Here is a 19,434-nt window from a genome sequence, read left to right on the forward strand (position 1 = left end):
TGTCCTACTGAGTCTTCCAGCATTCAGCTTCATTCAATGTCCCTGGGTTCTAGTTGGTGAGTGTGGGCTGGCACAGGGGCAGCTGCCCCGGATGCAAAATTGTTAGGGGGCACAAGATTTCAACACCCGGTGCTGCCTCAATACAGCTGTGTGCTGGGCTCCGTTAAAAACGTCTTCTCCATGCAAACCAGGAAGTGACCTCCAGACAATGGAATGACTCTTCTTATCTATGTGGCTGGAGTCTCTTGGGTGATGCAGACGCTGTTAGGCAGTTGAATGCACATGTGTATGGCATCTCCCTCCCTCCCACCCCCTCACTCTGTGCGGTCCCAGACACTGACAACCCATGCTACACCACTGGTTCTAGTATTATGAAAGAGGGGGGAAAGCTTTTCTCTAGCTACTTTCTGCACACCATGAATAATTTTGAGAGCTGAGTACGTGGGAAATACCACATGCAATAAAAACACACACACACGTTTCAATTATTTTCTTCAATTTAATTGAAGTTACTTAGAAAAATAATCAGGCTTGAATGGCTTTGTGTGTGTGTGTGTGTTGTGTAAAGGAACAATTCATAAGCAGTTAACATTTGTGTTGGCAATGTATAACTTAGTTTCTTTTTTTATTATCAGTATATTCAGATATGCTTTTCCTACAACAAGCCTTCTACTGCATACAAATAGGTAAAAAAAAGAAAAAGAAGTCAAACCCCCACATAGATGTTAAATTATATGTACACATTTTGTCTTGTTCATGCATGTAAGAAAATAACACTCTCTGTAACAAGAGTAATATTAAGGACATTCCCTTTTGTACCTGAAAATAGTGCAGCTTTCTATAGTTAACCTTCAGAGGGGTCAATTAGCTTCAAAAGCTCTTGGTCTGTGCATCACCTTACATGCCAGTTGCAGTAGATAACATTTGGTTAAATCCTTCGAAAATATTACGCAGAAATGCAAGGCTCAGACAGTTTGCAGTCTGAGATGAGGTGAAAAACAAGATGCATTTTCCTCCCAGATGTCCACAGATGGAAGCTGATCACACTGGCTGCCTCCACCAGAATCTGAGGGCAGCCAGCAGGTAGCTTGGGGGGTGAAGGGCAGGCTGAGCAGCCAGGCCACACAGATCTGACTTCCAAGGCTTTGCTGGCACTCCCTGCCTCTTAACATTTGCTGTCTGAAGCAGTTGCCTCCTCTACCTAATGGTAGGGTTGGCTCTAGAGAAATGCTAACACATTTGAACACATTTTTAGTAATATGCTGAAATGCAAAGGGATTTAAATATGAGAGTGTGTACTAATGGAAATAACTTCCCATTTTGTTTTGTTTTGCTGAAGGGGTGGGGGCAGAGATATAAATATGTTTTGTGGCAAAATGGGGCAGTCTGATAGAGGCAGTTAAAGGGGGGGAAACAGCACAGGAATGGGCAACAGTTCCCAAGATGCAAAGGGTCATAGAACTTTAAAAGTAATGATGTCACTTCCTAATGTTATCTCTGCCCTCTACCCCATGTTCCATGATGCTGTAGGCAAACGTAAGAAGCAGAATGCAGTCAGTTAAGCAAGATGGCGGCCAGAAAGGGATAGGCAGGGATGGCTGCCATTTTGATGAGAACCTTGGCAAAATGTACAATGCCTATGCCAATGAGCTGCTTAGTAAACATGCTTGGAAGTAGTGGCAGCTAACAATGCTCTAACTAGTGCTGGCTGATGTGTTGCCAGTGTAATTTCCCACAAGGCTCCCAACACACTGCCAGTTTGAGGCATTGTGGGAAATTAAAATGGTGGCACCCCAGCCCTCACTACTTTAATAACTCACAAAGCCTTGAATTGATGATCTCTCAGGGTCATTGTGGGAAATTACAATGGTGGTTCCCAGACTCAATTCATCTGGTGCCCAGCACAGCCATCTATGGTGGGCTCTTCCACCTGCTGTGGCCCAAGCAGTTACCTAACAATGCCATGTGCTGGTGCCAAGCCTGGAGAGTCCACCTGCCACCTCCAGAAACTGCTGCGGCTGATGGGAGAGAAGCCCTCTGCTCTGTAAAGCTTTGTTTGCCTGGATTATGTCCACCACTTTCCTTGCAATGTAACTGTCCTACGGGAGACCATCACCCAAGGGAGACATATTTCAGCATGTTAATGACGGCAATAAACAAATGAAAGAGAGATAACAGGGAGAATACATATCTACTGGGTTTAACTATCTACAGTTTGGTACCCAAGGCTGCCATCCTGTACACACTGAACTCAATTTCTCTCTGAATATGCATAAGATTGCACTGCACATCTCCGAACCTGAGCCCCCCATTCTACTTATTCCAGCGTTGGGGATCTTGTGGTCCTCTACAAGATAGACTCTATTAGCTGCCAACCAGCATAGCCAATGGTCAAGGAGGAGGACGGAAGTTGTGGTTCAACATCATCTGAAGGTCTCCCCACTCCTGCTTTAGCCCATTGCAACCATTTGTTTGGTGAGTGATTTCCTACACAGAGTTGCACTTGCTGTGCAAGGGACTCTGAATGAGGGAAAGCAGGTGCTAAAGAATGTGAGAAGGCAGTCCCTTTCCTTTTGGGTCACTAGGACTCACTCAGAACGTGATAGGATTTCATCAAAGAGCAATGATGGATTACTCCTGGTGTCCCAGGCCTCATGTCCATCCATATGAAGACCTTGCTCCCATCTAGAGGGCTCTATCCTCAGTGGCGGAGCTTCATGCTCTGGCACCGGGGAGGGAGAGCAGGCGGGGGCGTGGCTGGCGCACGTCCCAGGGGTATGGCGCAAGTTCTGGGGGCATGGCGCGCCACCCGCTGGGGCATGGGGCGTGTCCTGGGGGCATGGTGCTCCACCTGCAGGGGTGTGGCACCCAGCACAAGGTGGGGGCAACCACGACGGCACCCCACCAGGATTGTAGTGCCGGGGACAGTGTGCTTCCACCCCCCCCCTCTTCCTCCACCAGTGTCTATCCTGCAGTTTGGGGACACAAAGCCAACATGAAAATTCACCGCCTTTGAAGGAAACGCACACAAGCAAAGGAAAATGGGAAGACATCATGAACACGCTGTGTAAAAACACCCACAACCTATCTTTTTGAAGATGAACAAGAGAAATAAGTTCATCGTTCTGGATTTTTTTTTTTAAGAAACTAAAACAAATAACAGTTGAACTATTGGTAGGGGGAAGAAAAGTTGCGGAGGGGGACACAGCGGGATCTGTGAGAGACCTTTGCTATGAACCTTCTGTGACTCACAACAGACTACACACACACACACACACACACACACACACACTTGCCAGATCAGGAGCATCCCAGACCTTGAACTTTCAGGGCCAAAACCTGACACCTAGGGATGGCCTCCAGCGATATCATTGGACGGGCCCTGGTAATGAAGGTTAATTGGGAAAGGAGGAGAGCAGGCCCACCCTCGATTATCTATGCTATAATTTGTGGCCAAGCTGAAGGTTCCAAAATGCATTTTTGTTTTATTAAGTATTTTGTGTTCTCTTTTTATATTTTTATGTTGTGAACCAACCTGTGCTCTTTGGGCAGCATACAAATTTTATAAATAAGAATACAATCTTCTTAGTAATTTTTTTTGTTATGAAAGGCACTCTCACAAACCAGGAGGTTCAAGTCCTCCTCCACTTGCCACATGGAGGGGCCCTGGAGATCTGGCAACCCTACATACCTTGGCAGATGGAGAACCACTTCATGGTGCAATCTCATTCCGCTGAGGGACATGTTTGCATTAAGCAGTCACATGTAGAGGGCCTGTTTTAAAGCTCTTTCCCATCTTGCAGAGACCCTGTCTCCTGAGCATTGTATTTATGCATCTACTCACATTTTCTCTTCTTTTATTGTATTGGCCATTAACAATAGGTTTTCTGGGTGGTGTACATTTAAAAAAACAAAGCAAGCTAAAGCAACACCCTGAGACTAAAACCAACAACAGAGAAAACAGTAGGGGTGAAGGTCTAAAAAGCCACTCAACCATGCTTTTATATTTGAAATGGGAAAGACCTCTGCAATTGACACACACACACATTTCAGCATCCTAGGGGGTCAATTCCTCCCTAACCTTTAAGATCTGGGAAGATCTGGTTCAGGCAAGTTACAGTTATAAACAAGTCTGTTTTGAGGGGGACACTTTGCCAATCCCAAAATAACAGAGCTTTGTTTAGAGAACAACAAAAGCCAACCTTTTATTTGAACCATCTAATTTTTTCTCCCCCTGTAGTGACAGTCTAGAGTGCAATACTGACAAGCGAAAAGCGTTTGATCATCACCTCCTTGCTCAAAAATGGAATCCTATTCTCTTTTCCGCTCACCGCAAACAAGACAGATGAGAACTGTAAAGAAAAGAATTCAATTTATTCTTCCCATAGTGTATTTTCCTGATCTCTGTCAAAACAGCGCCACAGATAAAAAACAGTGCACTGCATCATAAATAGTTCACTTGTTGCCGACTCAGTTGGGCATCCCATAAGTAAAAAGAAACTAACCATAAGCAAACTTTGCAGTGCTGTTCACTGGCAGAATACATGCCTTACTCCCTGCTAATTTGTAATGAATAAACTATAATTGCCTGTTTAAAACAATTTCCAGGCAATATGCTACTCATCGTATCACAACCTGCCATCTCACTGATTGAATTGATGAGAGTTTCAGTAAGGAATGGTGAAAATATATAATTTACTTTAAAAATCATTGTAAACAATTAAAATTATTAGTAGGACTGGAAAGACACTTGTAGTTTAACATTGGACTATGGTTGTAATGGAACTGGATTAATAGAGAGGATGCAGGAAGAAAAAAGTTAATGTAAGGACCCACAAAGGGAAGGAGGGAAGTCCATGGGAATTTATGGAATTCTCTTTTTGTTTTGGTTGTTTGACAATTGCTTGTAAATTTCAAAATCTGAAAATTAATTTTTTTTTAAAAAAAATAACAATTTGCCATCTCACACAGAACAATTTCTACTGGATAAGAGAGTATTCCACTCCAGTTCATTTTTGAATTTCTGTTTATATAGGTTTGTTTTTAACTGCCTGCAAGGAGTGAGGGGAGAAATTCATTTGGTTCACACTTTAATGCAAACCTCCCAAATCTGCACCATCCAAAATGACACATAAAGCAAACCTAAGTTCTTCTTTGAAATTCATACTTCTCCAATTTTGAGGCAATTCTCCATCCAAAAGAATGCATATGAAAAAGACTCTAAAACTTATGGAAAGTCCATGCAAAAATATGCATATGAGTGAAAATAACATACAAAAATGTGTTCCATCTGATGGAAACCACTTACAAAAAAATGCACATACTAGTAAAACTGCATTCAAAAAAAATGTATATATCAGGAAGAATGCACTTGAACACTTTGTGAATTTTCATGCAGGCTTTTTCATTCAACAATTCACAAACATATGTCAAAATAGGATGAACCAAATGGAAGATAGGAAAAATGGGAAATGGAAATTGATGGATTTGTCCATTCCTACTGCCTGCAACTATAAAACATCAGGAAAAGGACTGGTGAATCTCTGATCTGGCTGTGTAAAGTTTTCTGCATAATTCAGAAAAGAGGAGTGAGTTTGTTTGTCTGCTTACATAAGGGAACACTCCCAAATCCCCAACTCCCTGCAGCCTGGCACAGGCATGGCACAATCTACCCTTAACACCAGGACGCTGCTGCCCCATTCTGCTGATTGTGCCTCTGCACATACTATGCATGTAAAGCACGTTCTCTCCCGCAAAGCATTCTGGGCACCGTAGTTCATTAAGGGATGCTGGGAATTGTAACTCTGTGAGGGGTAAACTGCAGTGCCCAGAGTTATTTGAGGGAAAGAATGTGTGTCGAATGTGCTTTAATTGAATAGTTTATACACAACCTGAGTTTGCAAGGAGTTTACTGGTATCAGTCCTCTCACAGACACTGTCAAGCAATACGTTGAGGAACAGAGGGTGGCAAAATCTGAAGTAGGCCAAAGTCAGCTGACAGAGACAGGGTGCAGCACTGAAAGAGACTCTCCAGCTCTCTTCTCAAGCTTCTTTGCTGAGATTCAGTCAAGGTGCCAGTCAGCACCTGTGAACCAGCTTCACCGAATGAAATGGAGCCACCTCCTGTGACTTCTGTAGCTGCAGTTTCATATCACGCCTTTGGAAACATTCCCTGTGACAGTAGTATCACCAGAACAGTGTCTTTCTCCAATGATACTTGAATTGCACACGTTTCTTGAATTTTAGATCATTTGCTTGAGGGCATTAGAATTTCCCAATTATGATTTCCTTCACCTTTAGGCCCCTCATCCCTTTCATCCAGACTCGGCATATGATGGGCTGCCCCGCTCAAATCATGTGATATCTGGTATCCTCCTCGGTGACGTGGTGCTAAGTTGAAGTGCCAGCATGTGCTACACCTCTCAGCCACTACAAAATAGGTCTTTGGATCAGGCTCTGCTTACCAAATGTGCCACAAGTTGGCTCTTGAAGTAACAGCCTCTCTTACAGTGCTGTACAATTACTGAGATCAGTGGTGTGCGGTCAGGGGACTAAGCTAGTCCCCTCAATGTTCCTGGCACATTAGACCTTCCCAAAGCCCAGGAACCCTTTTGCTGGCCTGGGGAGGGGGAGCATGATGTTTGTGTATGTGTCGACTGCCCTCCCCAATGGCCCTTGCAAGCTGGTGCCTCTGGCCCTAACTCTTCCCCTAGGAAAAATTTCACCACACGGCACTGACTGAGATAACAGATGTGAAGAGAACTGAGCACTTGAAACGCTATTCTTTAACTAGGGCTATTTAGGGCTTTGACTAAATGACCCTCGGTGTCCAACTCTACAATTCTATGATTTTATGATTCTACTCTTTATTTTTTTCCGGAAAACAAGCTGGAAACTCAAAATCCACTAATCATTTTCAACATGTTGGGCTACATGTTACAGTAATATTAGGACTGTCAGCCAATTAAGTTAATCTTCATAAATCACGGGATCTGAAAAAACACATTAATTAATTGTTTTTCCAATCTGTTCTCAAGAAAAATTCTCAAATTGTTCTCAAGGAAAAAACACATTCTTTAATTGCTTTAGGTGATAACAAGCACCCACCACACAGGCTCGACCTTAGAAGGCTTCTATATGAGATTGTAGAAATGCTTCTTCTAAGATGGTGCTTGCTACCTACGGTCTGTGTAAGTACTTTTATAAAAATCTACATTGTTTTTAAAAGCTGCAGCCCAATTAACTGGGGACATATTTTTAATTAACCAATTTAAAATCGTTTGGTCCATCTAACCATTCAGCTGACTAGCCCCTGCATCCTTAAATAATATTACTACCAATAATATTTATCATGGCAATGCAGATGGATCACCTCTTATCCTTCTTGATGTCAAACAAGGGAATGCCAAGTATGAAGTAAAAAATGATATTAACATCATGTCTGGCAAAGTAGAGATTTGAAAATTTTGCTCTGTACAAGATACATTCACATTTCTTTCAGTCACAGACTTTAAATATTATGCATGTATACACATATATATTTAAGCAACTCTAGCTGTCCCTTTCAAGGCCGATGCTATCACACACGGCATCATATATGATATTCTGATAAAATTGCTCCTTTGTAGGGTATTCGGTTTTGTGCAGGTATTCTAGAGCACAGGGATCCACCCTAAAGGAGAGTCCCTGCTGTCATTTCATATTTGCAATGGGAACCTAAAAATGTTGCAATAGTTCAGAACGTGGTGCTGGTTCACTCATTAGGATACAGTAGGAATAAGAAACCTGCAGTCCGCTAGATGTTGTTCTACTGCAACTCCCATTACCTCTGACCACTGGCCATTCTGGCAGGGGCTGATGGGAGTCACCCAACATCTATCCTTGCCTCTGCCTTATGGGAAACCAACAATCATGTCTTCAGTTGCAGGATGTTCTTTGTTTTGGAGCACATGTCATGGGTGGAACGTGGCATTAGGGGTAGGGTGTATGCAGCATATTCACACTCCTTCCCAATCATTTTGCTGGTGCCTTCTCTGAAGGCTGGGTTGAGCCAACTTTGCAGGAAGCCAGGGAGGACACTGGGCCCAAGATACAGGGAGATGAGAAAGGACAATGGTGTCGCAAGGAGTATTGTACATGCAAGGGGGTCCCTGCAGAAAGAACAAAATCTGAGCACTGTGGGGGTCAAAGTAGACATTGTGGTTGCCAATCAGCTGTCATACCATCTCCGAAGGACTTGGTTTTTCCATCAGACTCATTGTGTGCATCGCTCATTTCATTGCAGTTTTCTTTAATGGGAGGTTGGGAGGTGGTTGAAGTGTCTGGCTTAATATTGGACTGGCCCTTTTAAGGGTGGAGAGACTGAGTAAGGCAGTCTATTTTTCCTCCTTCCCCTTCCCCTTCATTTTGGAAGTGCACATGTGTGATGTTTTAATACATTCTCGAAGGTGAAAGCCTCACTGACCTTGTGTCCCTGTGGACAAACGTTGGGCCTTCATCTGTGTGTGATCATTGGCAGAAAAGTGTGTCTTACAGATCAGAGAACCACGAGGTTTTGACATATATATTTCAAGGGAGGGTCCCCCTGAGCCCCTTAAACCCATTCCTGTTCCAATGTTTCCAATTATTTGCACACATTCTTCACTAGTGGAACATTCAGTAATGACATTAGGGACAGAGAGACAAACTCCTGCAAGGAATGCACAGGAAACATTTTCTTTGTCCACACAGTGTTGCATCTTGGCTCCTAACAAGGAATCTATTGTGTTCTTAAATAAGCATAAATAACATAAAAGGCTGAGATTTATGAAGAATGCAAAAGGAAAAGAATTCATCAGGACACAAATAATACCCCCCCACGCGCCCCGCACCAAACAGTGTCGCAGTTACTAGTCACATCTAGAGCTACAGCCGCCGCAGTTTTCTTACCCTGCAAACAGAGCTGTCCCTTCTTACCGACAATTTAAATAATAGATTTCCAACTATGCTGCTCGCAGCATCATTCAAAAAAAGAAGAAAATATTAACTTACAAAATAACCCATTCTTCATATGTAATTGTGACAAATAAAAATCTTAAATAAAACAGGTTTCATATTCTTTCCCCCTCTTTTTCTCCCTTTTCTCTGGCTCTCCACCTCATTCCAATTTCAGGTAGCTTGGCATTGAGTAATTGAACATTAAAAAATCAAGTTTGTAGACTTCATACAGCTGTGTTTGGTGCTCTGAACTGATGTTCTGGAAGAACTCTGTAGTCATTTCGTCAGTAGTTCTTGTAGACTTTGCATAGGTGGGGAACTTGAGATAGTTTCCTACTCCTGCAAGTTGAAGAATGTAGTTGGAATCCTCTTCGAGTGTCTCGTATTTCCCTATGAGATCATAATGGATGTGGCAGGGATGGCACAGAGAGTATACAGTCTGCCAGTGTTCATTGAACGGCTCTTCTCTTTGGGTGTGAGGGTCTATGAGATAAGCCACAAACTCCTCAAATTTCACATCATCGCCTTTATGTAGGGCTTCCTGGGTCGCATTTTTCCTTTGGCGCTTGACAATTTTGGTTCCATATCTCTTATGAAAGGAGGTGTTGTACTTCTGGGTGAATTTGTTTCTGTAGGCTGACACCAGTCTCTCGAAAGGCTCGCGGACAAACAGGAACTTCATGTAGTTTTTCAAGCGGTGGTTGATCTCTGGGATGCTGTATTGGTTGAGTGTCTTCAAGTTTGACGAGACATGGGCTTCGTTAGCTGGTATCTCCATCGGGTCGCTGTATTTGCCCCTCCCGTTCAAAACCATCATGACTCTCTTCCAATTGGTGCAGGCCACTTTGGGGACGTAGCAGTAGATCAACTCATGATCCTCGTCAACCACCAAATGCTTGAGGTCGTTGGGTGTCAGCACACGGCGTTTCCTGCTAGACATGCTGTTGGCTCGGCATGTATCCGTGACTTGATCCCTCCGGATCTGATGAAGGATGGCCGTGCTGGATAATTCCAACTGCGTAAAGAAAGAACAAAAGTGGATAACTCAGTACAGTTTGCAAACATTTGCTGCCATCTTGGGCAGAAATCCAAAACCTACTTCTATACACAAAGCCACTTCCGTCCTCGACAAAGGAGGTGGGGTTGCGGGCTTCACGCCCCCCCCCCCACGCGGGGCTGACTCCAGCCCCGTGATAGTTAGGGAATCCCACCCCTGGGCCAGCCAATTGCCTGGCGCCAGGGGCGGGGCCTCAGCTATTTAATCCGGCTGCAGCCGAGCCCCCTCATCTTTCTTTCCTTCCCCACAGGTGATCCGGTTTTTGCTGCCATCTTGGGCAGAAATCCAAAACCTACTTCTATACACAAATTCCTCTGATGTATTAACAACACAGCAACAACACAAGGCTGCAGAGCCTTTGCTGGTCTTTGTTAGTACTGTGGTCTGGCAAGGGACCAACCCTGGGCTAAAACATCCTGCATATAAGAATTGCCTTCCTGGGTAAGATTAAAAGTCATCCTGTCCAACATTCCAACAGTGACCAGCTGGATGCTCACAAAATAGTAATGAAGAAGGCAGCCAACCCCTGATGCCTCAGAATCTGGAGGTCCCATCCCTAGCTATCATAATCTTGGCTATTATCATAGGCATGATCTGCAGGGACAGTGGTCAGTCGCACAGAATCACCAAGGCTGAAGAATTTGGATGCAAGCAGACATACTTTACAAGGTTTCCATTCCACTCAAGCATTGAAGAACAATACACGTATATCCTAATACCAAATGTATTTTCAGTGTACTTTGTCTGAAACATCTTAACTCTCGTAGTTATATATAGAAAATGAAGTTCTTTCTGCTCCTGCAGTCAAACTCATTTCTACGGAAGAGCAGAACTCAGGCTGACCTTTGCTGCTGAGACGCAGCAGGAGGCCGAGAGTTTCAAAAAGCCTTCGAAAATGAACACAGTATGTACTCTTGCTGCTGATGTCTGTCTCACTCTAGGATTAATTGTCTTGGCTTCCTCATTGGCTGTGACCTTGGCAAGTGAAATAAAATGTGTGGACACCTCGGCTATTCTCAGAGGAGGACAGGCAGTCAAAAGTGCTTTCTTGAAGCTTTCTTTCTTTCTTTGCTATTGATGCTGGCCTCTTATTGCCAACCAAATCAATAAGAGGTCAAGGGCAGGCAGACTTTTAACAGGTATTTTTTGTTGTACAGCACTCAAAAGAATGCTTCCTTGCAGTGACGTCCTTTGTTGTGGCTATACATTTATTAAGGATTCAGGAATGCAAAGAGTCATCCGCTTTCAAAGAACGGGGAGAATTATGAGCTGCAGGGCTCAAACCAGGACATTTGAATGTAAGAGGAACCTGCTGGTCCAGTGTCCATCTGGTCCAGTGTCCTGTTCACACAGTGGCCAACCAGATGCCCGTGGGAAGCCCCAAAACAGGACACAAGTGCAACAGCATCCTGCCCACCTGTGATTCCCAGCGACTGGTATTCAGATATACTAATGCCTCTGACAGTGGAGGTACAACATAGCCATTGTAGCTAGTAGCTACTGATAGCCTTGAAGGAACCTTGAGAATCAGGCACCCAATAATTATGCTCTACCAAGGGCTGGTGAGAGAGGAGAATCACAGCCTACTGCCTGTTTGTACTCTTTCCCACTCTACCTGGCCTGCCTTGGCACTAGTACCTGGCTGGGCAGTTGTGATGGGGGGGGGCTACTACCCTACCCTACCCTGAAGACCTCTTTTCTCATGGGCCAATGAGCTTCACATGGCTTGGAGCCACCATTTAAAATTTTAACAATGCCCTGGAGCAACACTAAATCAGGAATGCTCCAGGGCATTGTGGGAAACTACTCAATGGAACATCCTTCCGCTGTTCACTAGAGCCTGCAACCCACCACAGGGTAAGTCCACCAAGTCTCATGATCTTCTCGTGAGGATCCCTCCCCATCAATCCTGGAGCCATTGTTAGAAAGCTATGATTAGTGGTGTTCTGAGTATTTTTATTCCTAGACTAAGATACACCCTTGTGGGGGGGGGGGATTGAAAGTGTGGAGCTGCTCTAAGACAAAGACAGATGAGTCATTTGTTCTTATCCTCAGCTCAGGGGCAAGCAGGCTGACAGTGGGAGGGAGGTAGCAAGACATCACAGCATAATTGAAGTGCTGGTGGGGCGAGAGAGAAAGCTTAAAGCAGGGTAGCTAATGTGGTGCTTTCCAGCTGTTGTTGGACTACAAGACCCATCAGCCCCAGCTAGTATGGTCCATTGCCAGGGATGATGGGAGCTGTAGTCCAACAATATCTGGAAGGGGCCATGTTGCCTACCCGTCATATAATTTATCCATATTTATCTCCAAGACAGATAATCAATATAAGGCATAGTGCAGATTAAGAGAAATATGATGATGATGATGATGATGATGATGATGATGATGATGATGATGACAATGATGATTAGTAGTAGCAGTAGTAGTAGTATACTATCCTTCATCCAAAGATCCAATAGCTGGATATAAACACTCTGGACTGGCTACACACTATTCCCTCTGGGCAGGTAATCTCTCCCTCTGAACATTCAACAAGCCATCTGAATAATTTTAGGTCAGAAATCGAGCCCATTCTGTGTGAAGCCTTTAAACACAGTCATCAAGGGCTGCACCTCAGCCACCAAGGATGCTACACCTTTTTCTTCATGCAGCGTCTAAATCCATGCCAGTCTCCTGAATTAACTTGAATTGCAATAGAAACTAAGTTTACTCGTATCACTGAACCTTGTGAATGAAAATGCTCTCCTCCCCAAGATTGGTTCAGATGCCTAGCCAACTACCGTATTTTTCGCACGATTGGACGCACCGGACCATAGGACGCACCTAGTTTTTTTGGGGGGAAATAAAGGAAAAAAATTTCCCCTTTATTTCCCCCCCAAAAGCAGGTCAGGGAAACCGAACCAGGTCGAGGAACAGCGGGATAGTGGCGCTGCGCCTCCCTGCTGTCCCCCAAGCTTGTGGGGCTGGCCGATGTCTGTCCGGCGGGCGGGGAGCTCTGCTTCAGGGCGCCCCACCCGCCAGGCAGCAGGCTGCTATCCGCAGCGTGGGGAGCCTTGTCGGGAACTCCTGCAAGCCTCCCCACTCTGCGGATGTCTGCCTGGCGCGAGGGGCGCTCTGCTTCAGGGCACCCCACCCGCCAGGCAGCAGGCTGCTATCCGCAGCGTGGGGAGCCTTGTCGGGAACTCCTGCAAGCCTCCCCACTCTGCGGATGTCTGCCTGGCGCGAGGGGCGCTCTGCTTCAGGGCGCCCCACCCGCCAGGCAGCAGGCTGCTATCCGCAGCGTGGGGAGCCTTGTCGGGAACTCCTGCAAGCCTCCTCACTCTGCGGATGTCTGCCTGGCGCGAGGGGCGCTCTGCTTCAGGGCGCCCCACCCTCCAGGCAGCAGGCTGCTATCCGCAGCGTGGGGAGCCTTGTCGGGAACTCCTGCAAGCCTCCCCACTCTGCGGATGTCTGCCTGGCGCGAGGGGCGCTCTGCTTCAGGGCGCCCCACCCGCCAGGCAGCAGGCTGCTATCCGCAGCGTGGGGAGCCTTGTCGGGAACTCCTGCAAGCCTCCCCACTCTGCGGATGTCTGCCTGGCGCGAGGGGCGCTCTGCTTCAGGGCGCCCCACCCGCCAGGCAGCAGGCTGCTATCCGCAGCGTGGGGAGCCCTGTGGGGAATTCCTGCAAGGCTCCCCATGCTGCGGATGTGTTCCCGAAGCGCCTGCAGCTCTGCTTTCAGGGCGCCCGGCGCTCCGGGAAGCAGGCTGAGCGGAGCGCTAATCCCGAAGCCCCAAGCTTCGGGATTAGCGCGGCGCTTCGCTAGCCCTGGGAGAGCCACGCAACGTCGCGGGGCTCTCCCAGGGCTAGCGAGACCTTGCCGGCACCCAGAAGCTTGGGGCGCGCTGAGCTCCGCGCGCCCCAAGCTTCGGGATTAGCGCGGCGCTTCGCTAGCCCTGGGAGAGCCACGCAACGTCGCGGGGCTCTCCCAGGGCTAGCGAGACCTTGCCGGCACCCAGAAGCTTGGGGCGCGCTGAGCTCCGCGCGCCCCAAGCTTCGGGATTAGCGCGGCGCTTCGCTAGCCCTGGGAGAGCCACGCAACGTCGCGGGGCTCTCCCAGGGCTAGCGAGACCTTGCCGGCACCCAGAAGCTTGGGGCGCACTGTGCTCCGCACGCCCCAAGCTTCTGGATTAGCGCAGCGGTCTGCTAGCCGTGGGAGAGCTGGGTCTCCCACGGCTAGCGGATAGCTTCCTGAAGCCTGGAGAGCGAGAGGGGTCGGTGCGCACCGACCCCTCTCACTCTCCAGGCTTCAGCGAAAGCCTGCATTCGCTCCATAGGACGCACACACATTTTCCCTTGCTTTTTAGGAGGGAAAAAGTGCGTCCTATGGTGCGAAAAATACGGTAACAGGCTTACAGGCTGCAACCTTGAATGCCTTAGCCCTCAATCCCCTTAGGCCTCAAAAGACAGGGCAGCTACAGTTTCTCCTGCCTTCCCTCTGTCCTGGTCCTCCTTTCATCGGCCTTCCACCCCTCCCCCGCACAAAATGAGCAAACACATAACATTCTGTCACATATTAATTGATTAACTAGTCAATGAGTTTTATTGCATTAGCTGTAAATTGTCAGCATCTTCAAACACTGCTAAATGGTATCCACCAATAAACTGATGGCTAAAGCAATTTTAGGACACTTTGCAATTATTGGAAGTCCTCAGAGGAAGAAACTTCCATAATGGTGGATTGTCAGGAACATACCTCTGCAAGCTTTTAGCTATCTGAACTTGCAACTCTGTAGATGAGACCAGGCTGTTAACTGGATTTTACTCAGCTCTCTAGCAAGGTTCCTAACACAGGTTCGCGTGAGAGTTTCTTCTAGACCAAGTGAAGAAAGGGAAAGATTCTGGCTGAAGGGAAAGTTGCACAGTTCAACTTAATGCAATATGTGTATGTTTTAGGCAGGGATACGAGATGAACAGGATTAATCTGCAGGACGGTTGGAAGGCTATCATAAACATGTGAATATTCCAAAATCTGTATGAATTACCATGAGAGGAAGATACAAAGGACACTTTGTCTGTGACAAACTGAAATATCTGGAATGACTAAAGATCATATAATAGAGGAAGCATTCCTATACCAGATGTTGATAGTGACCACTAAAAATTGCCAGTCATGTGGAAAATATGCCCTGTTATCTCTACCATCTGTAGTGGAACTTGAAACTAATAACATTTCCAATCTCTAAGTCAATAAACTTATAATCACAGAGTTCTCCTCCCAGCCCTAATGACATGCTTTCATTCAGGGAAAAAAATAGCAAAACATTAAATTTAATGTAGCTCTTATTTTTAAATTATTGGCTGCATATGTTGAATGCAACTCAGATGCCGCTTTAAGAGAAGCAAAATGTTATTTGCCAGGAGATAACTGAATACAGATATCAGAATATGTAAAAATTGCTCAGCAGTCAATAGGTAAACCGCTTAGAGGTTTTCTACTGAGTGAGTGGTTTACAAATATGAAAAGGAGAATGTGGGTTTTTCCCTTAAATCTCTTGATACTCTATATTCACAGAATCAGTGTTGGAAAGGACCTGGTGGGGGGTTATCTAAAATGGGTCCTATTCATGTTACATTTACAGCACATTTAAGTCACATGACTTCCCTCAAATAATCCCAGGCATTGTGGTTTACCACTCACAGAGCAACACTTCCCAGCATCCTTCACAAATGACAGCTCCCAGGATTCTTTGAGGGAAGCTATGTGCTTTAAATCTATCATGTGGGTGCTACCTTAGAGTTAAGAAAAGCGTTGGAGGCCATCTACAGTCTCTTCCCCACCCCACCCCCTGCAGGATCTACAGCATAGGATGCAGCTACAACATCCCTGATGCAGACAGCTTTGAGTCTCTTCTTAAATAACCTTAAGTGAAGAAAAGCCTACCAGCTCCTTGTCTACTGCCAAGCAGCTCTTACCATTGAGATGAAACGTTCAGCTGAAACTCGCTTCCCTGCAATTTCCACCCATTGGTTCTTATCCTGCCATCTGGAGCAACAGGGAACAAGTTGCTCCATCTTCAGTGTGACAGCTCTTCAAATATTTAAAGACAGCTATCATGTCTCACCTTAATATTCACTTCTTGGCAAAACTACCCAGCTCTTTTAACTGCTTCTCATAGGACTTTTTTACCAGACGCCCCACAAGCCTGGTTGCCCTTCTCTGAATACGCTCCAGTTTGTCAATGTCATTTCTTAAAATAGGTAGCGGTGGGATTCAGGCTCATTGACTCAAGAAGCAATAGTGAACAGCAAGCAAGTAAACACATATTCTTGCCAGGGGCCATGCTGTGGGTGACCTAAATCAGGACGTGCCTGTTCATGTGTCTGGTTTCTACAAGCCAATGTCAATTTGGGACTGCTGAAATCATCAGCGCTGCCACCATCGTGACATTTATTACTCACCCTTTACCAGCAGGTCCCAGGGCACGTTACAACAATTTAGAATTAAAAAGTTAAAACGGATTACAACTCCAGGAATAGGATGGGCCCTGAAAACACCCTGAAATGCATTCTGGGGAGTGGGGAGAAGACATTGCTCTCACACCACCAAGACTTGCTTCAACCCAGCTTTGGCATATTTTTCAGCGCATGGCAAGCAGCAAAATGGATGTTTGCCGAAAGACACACAAAGGTGGTTTAATAAGCTTGAAGCACCTACAACGCATACAATGCAATTTTAAAAATTGAGAATAAAAACAAAAACTAAACTTAAGCAACAACAGTTCTGAAAGAGCTCTGTGTATGTGAAGGACTTTGGCCTAGGTGAATCAATCTATTTAAAAAATAAACTTCTCAACTTCTTCAGACAAAAATGGTGAAGTTGGGGCTGAGGAGAAGTGGCGCAGAATGTATTCCACTTCAGCTATGAATGTATTATCCGACTCCCTTTTAAAACCATTGCTAGCCTGATGAACAGCCTTTATCCATCAAAATTCCTCAGATGTTTTGTCTGGGGGCTGGGGGACGCCCACCCCCACATTCACTTTGAATTTTTGCCTGGGCGGAATTTTGATAGTGACTCTAAATTCAATCTTTTCATTTCTTCCTATGTAAATGTACACTGGAAGTCCAAAGTTTGCATGCTTGCATTGGTACATGTTGGCTGGCTGCAAAACAACAACACCACACTATTTTATAATCTCTTCTTTATGAAGATCAACTTAGCAACAATTTCTTCATGTGACTCACAGAAGGCAGGATGCCTAATTAATCACCCAACTCAGCCCCATTTATTAAGTAGATGTATAGGAAGCTGTTGTTTTTTTAAAGTCTCTTGACATTTACAAATGCCTCTCAAAATTGAAAAAGAATATCTAGTTATATTTCCCACAGTGTTGGAGGACATCATGGACTTTGGATGTCAATTGCAATATATAGCCTATTAACTGTGTTAGCTCACAAAAGACCATAGCAAAAGTTATTTGTAGGACTTTTCTTTCTCTCTGTGTGGTTCTCTAACAATATTTTTCATTAAAAATGAGTGTTTTAAACAGTTGGACATGTTTTGTGATGCAAGAAACCTTTCACTATTCACCCAGTTTCCCCCACATTTGCAAAGAAATTTAGTTTGTGTGCTTGGGAGGTGGTTTTCTGTAGAAACTCTCCATGCTCATGAGGCTCCTTCTCATAGTCTGAAGGGTTTCAACACCTGCACCAATTGTCCATGAGGCCATCCAGTACTGGTCTAGGAATTCCCCAAAGGAACAGATGCAGCAGTCAAATCTCTTTAAAAAATCAGAAGCCAGATAAGGGAATGTGCACCAGCTTCTCTCGCTCCCATCACCCCAGCCAGCATGAGCAAAGGTCAGGGATGATGGGATCTTCTAGAGTCTAAACAACACCTGGAGGGCCACAGGTTAGTCATCCTAGACTTAGCTTATTTTACTCTAATTGTCTTGCAAACTTACCCGTGGGCTACAATCAGTGAGTTTCCTTTCCAGCTTAATTAGTAATCTTGTTGTATTGTTATGCTGCATTTTGTTGCCTGTATTTTTAATTCGATTTCAAATAGAATCCTGTGCAATTTCCATGCAGCTGCTGGAATCTAATTTATTTACAGCTGCCCTCTGAGAACTTGTTCTTCGCTCATGCTGAGGTTTCATTTAACCTTGATCTTGGAAGAGCAAGACTCTTCTATTCCCATTTGTAACTGCCACTCACTAATGTGCATGGGAGGTAATTGACCTAGGATACCCTTTATTCATAGGCTTAATGGCAGAAAATTGGGAGCCATACAGCAGCATCTTGCTTTTTGCACCTCCCTACAGATATATCTAGAGACCCTCACTAACACCCAACCACATTAAACACTAGTAGCTACGTTAAAATTTAATTACAATATGGCTTGCCAGCAAATCCTTTTAGGCTAAAACAGCATTGCAATAAGGCTAATGTATTATGCTATGAATGAGCAGATTGCATCAGTGTGCTCAATAAACATTTTTGTAAGCATCAGAGACCAATCTTCAGAAAACCAGAGCATCTGCAGAAGTTATGGCCCACTGCCACCGCTCAGCACATTTGCAGCAAGCCCCCACAAAGCGACACCAATAACAAGGTCCAGGCAGTTGAGATGAATGCGCAGAGGCTTATTGCTTTCGTTTGTTAAAACGACAACCAATGTTATCCTCAAAGTCATCAAAGGCTACAGTTCTGAAGTGACTTGCAAGCCCCTAAATCAAGGTGATGCATGAATCTGAAAACATATGCATGGTTGAGGCATCAGGGGCAGTTCACAAGGCTATTTTTATGGGATAGTTATGGGGTAAAGTCATCACTAGGTTACTTTTCGTTTTTAATGATGGCAACCAGTCCTGGAAATGCTTGTTACCCACCTCCAACAAAGGTCAAGATGGCACAGTAATCATCACCACTAGGCTGAACCTACATTTTGGTGCTTCTTGCACTTGCACCCTCAACACAACTGGAGTATGAGCTATGATCAGTCTCTGTGCTATAAACGTCAACTTGCAGTGGCTTCACTACATCACCACCCAAGTTAAAACAATGGTCATGCAAATCATATTTGGCTTCCCTGATTTTCTGTGTCACAGTTGAGAAATCTTTGTTACTCTGAAGGCCTAACAGGCAAACTTCTAGGAGCTGCAAGCCAATTGAGGGTTGAGTAAGAGGCAAAAGTGGGTGGAGCAATGGACGTGACTCTTAATGTACAGTAGAGTACATTGAACCCACACATTGTGGTATCTATTCTTCCCCCACCCCTGACGATAAACTCGATTCGGCTTCCTCCATCCAGACTAGCAAGTGGCATTAGCAGAGTCCAAGGACACATTACAGATAAGTCAAAAACTCAAGGACAATATGAAGCTAAGCTGGAGAGAGGCATGGCCTGGTAAGGGGTGCA

At 45.2% G+C, this 19,434-nt stretch overlaps 1 protein-coding gene across 6 annotated transcripts in view; it reads right to left on the minus strand.

The window, feature by feature from the left end:
* Positions 1-485: 485 nt before the first annotated feature.
* The window catches only part of CHST11 (carbohydrate sulfotransferase 11), a 204,387-nt gene continuing 185,438 nt past the window's right edge, over positions 486-19,434 (minus strand). For 5 of the 6 annotated variants that reach the window (XM_077935025.1, XM_077935024.1, XM_077935027.1 and 2 more), the window contains one exon: positions 486-9,991. In XM_077935025.1, coding sequence (XP_077791151.1) covers positions 9,137-9,991 — 855 coding nt within the window. In that variant the 3' untranslated portion in view covers positions 486-9,136. Of the gene's footprint in view, positions 9,992-15,986; positions 16,207-19,434 lie in introns of those variants that run through there. The other variant, XM_028745487.2, reaches the window with a different exon arrangement.

The sequence above is a fragment of the Podarcis muralis genome, chromosome 10, assembly GCF_964188315.1.
Source record: "Podarcis muralis chromosome 10, rPodMur119.hap1.1, whole genome shotgun sequence".
NCBI classification, from domain to species: domain Eukaryota; kingdom Metazoa; phylum Chordata; class Lepidosauria; order Squamata; family Lacertidae; genus Podarcis; species Podarcis muralis.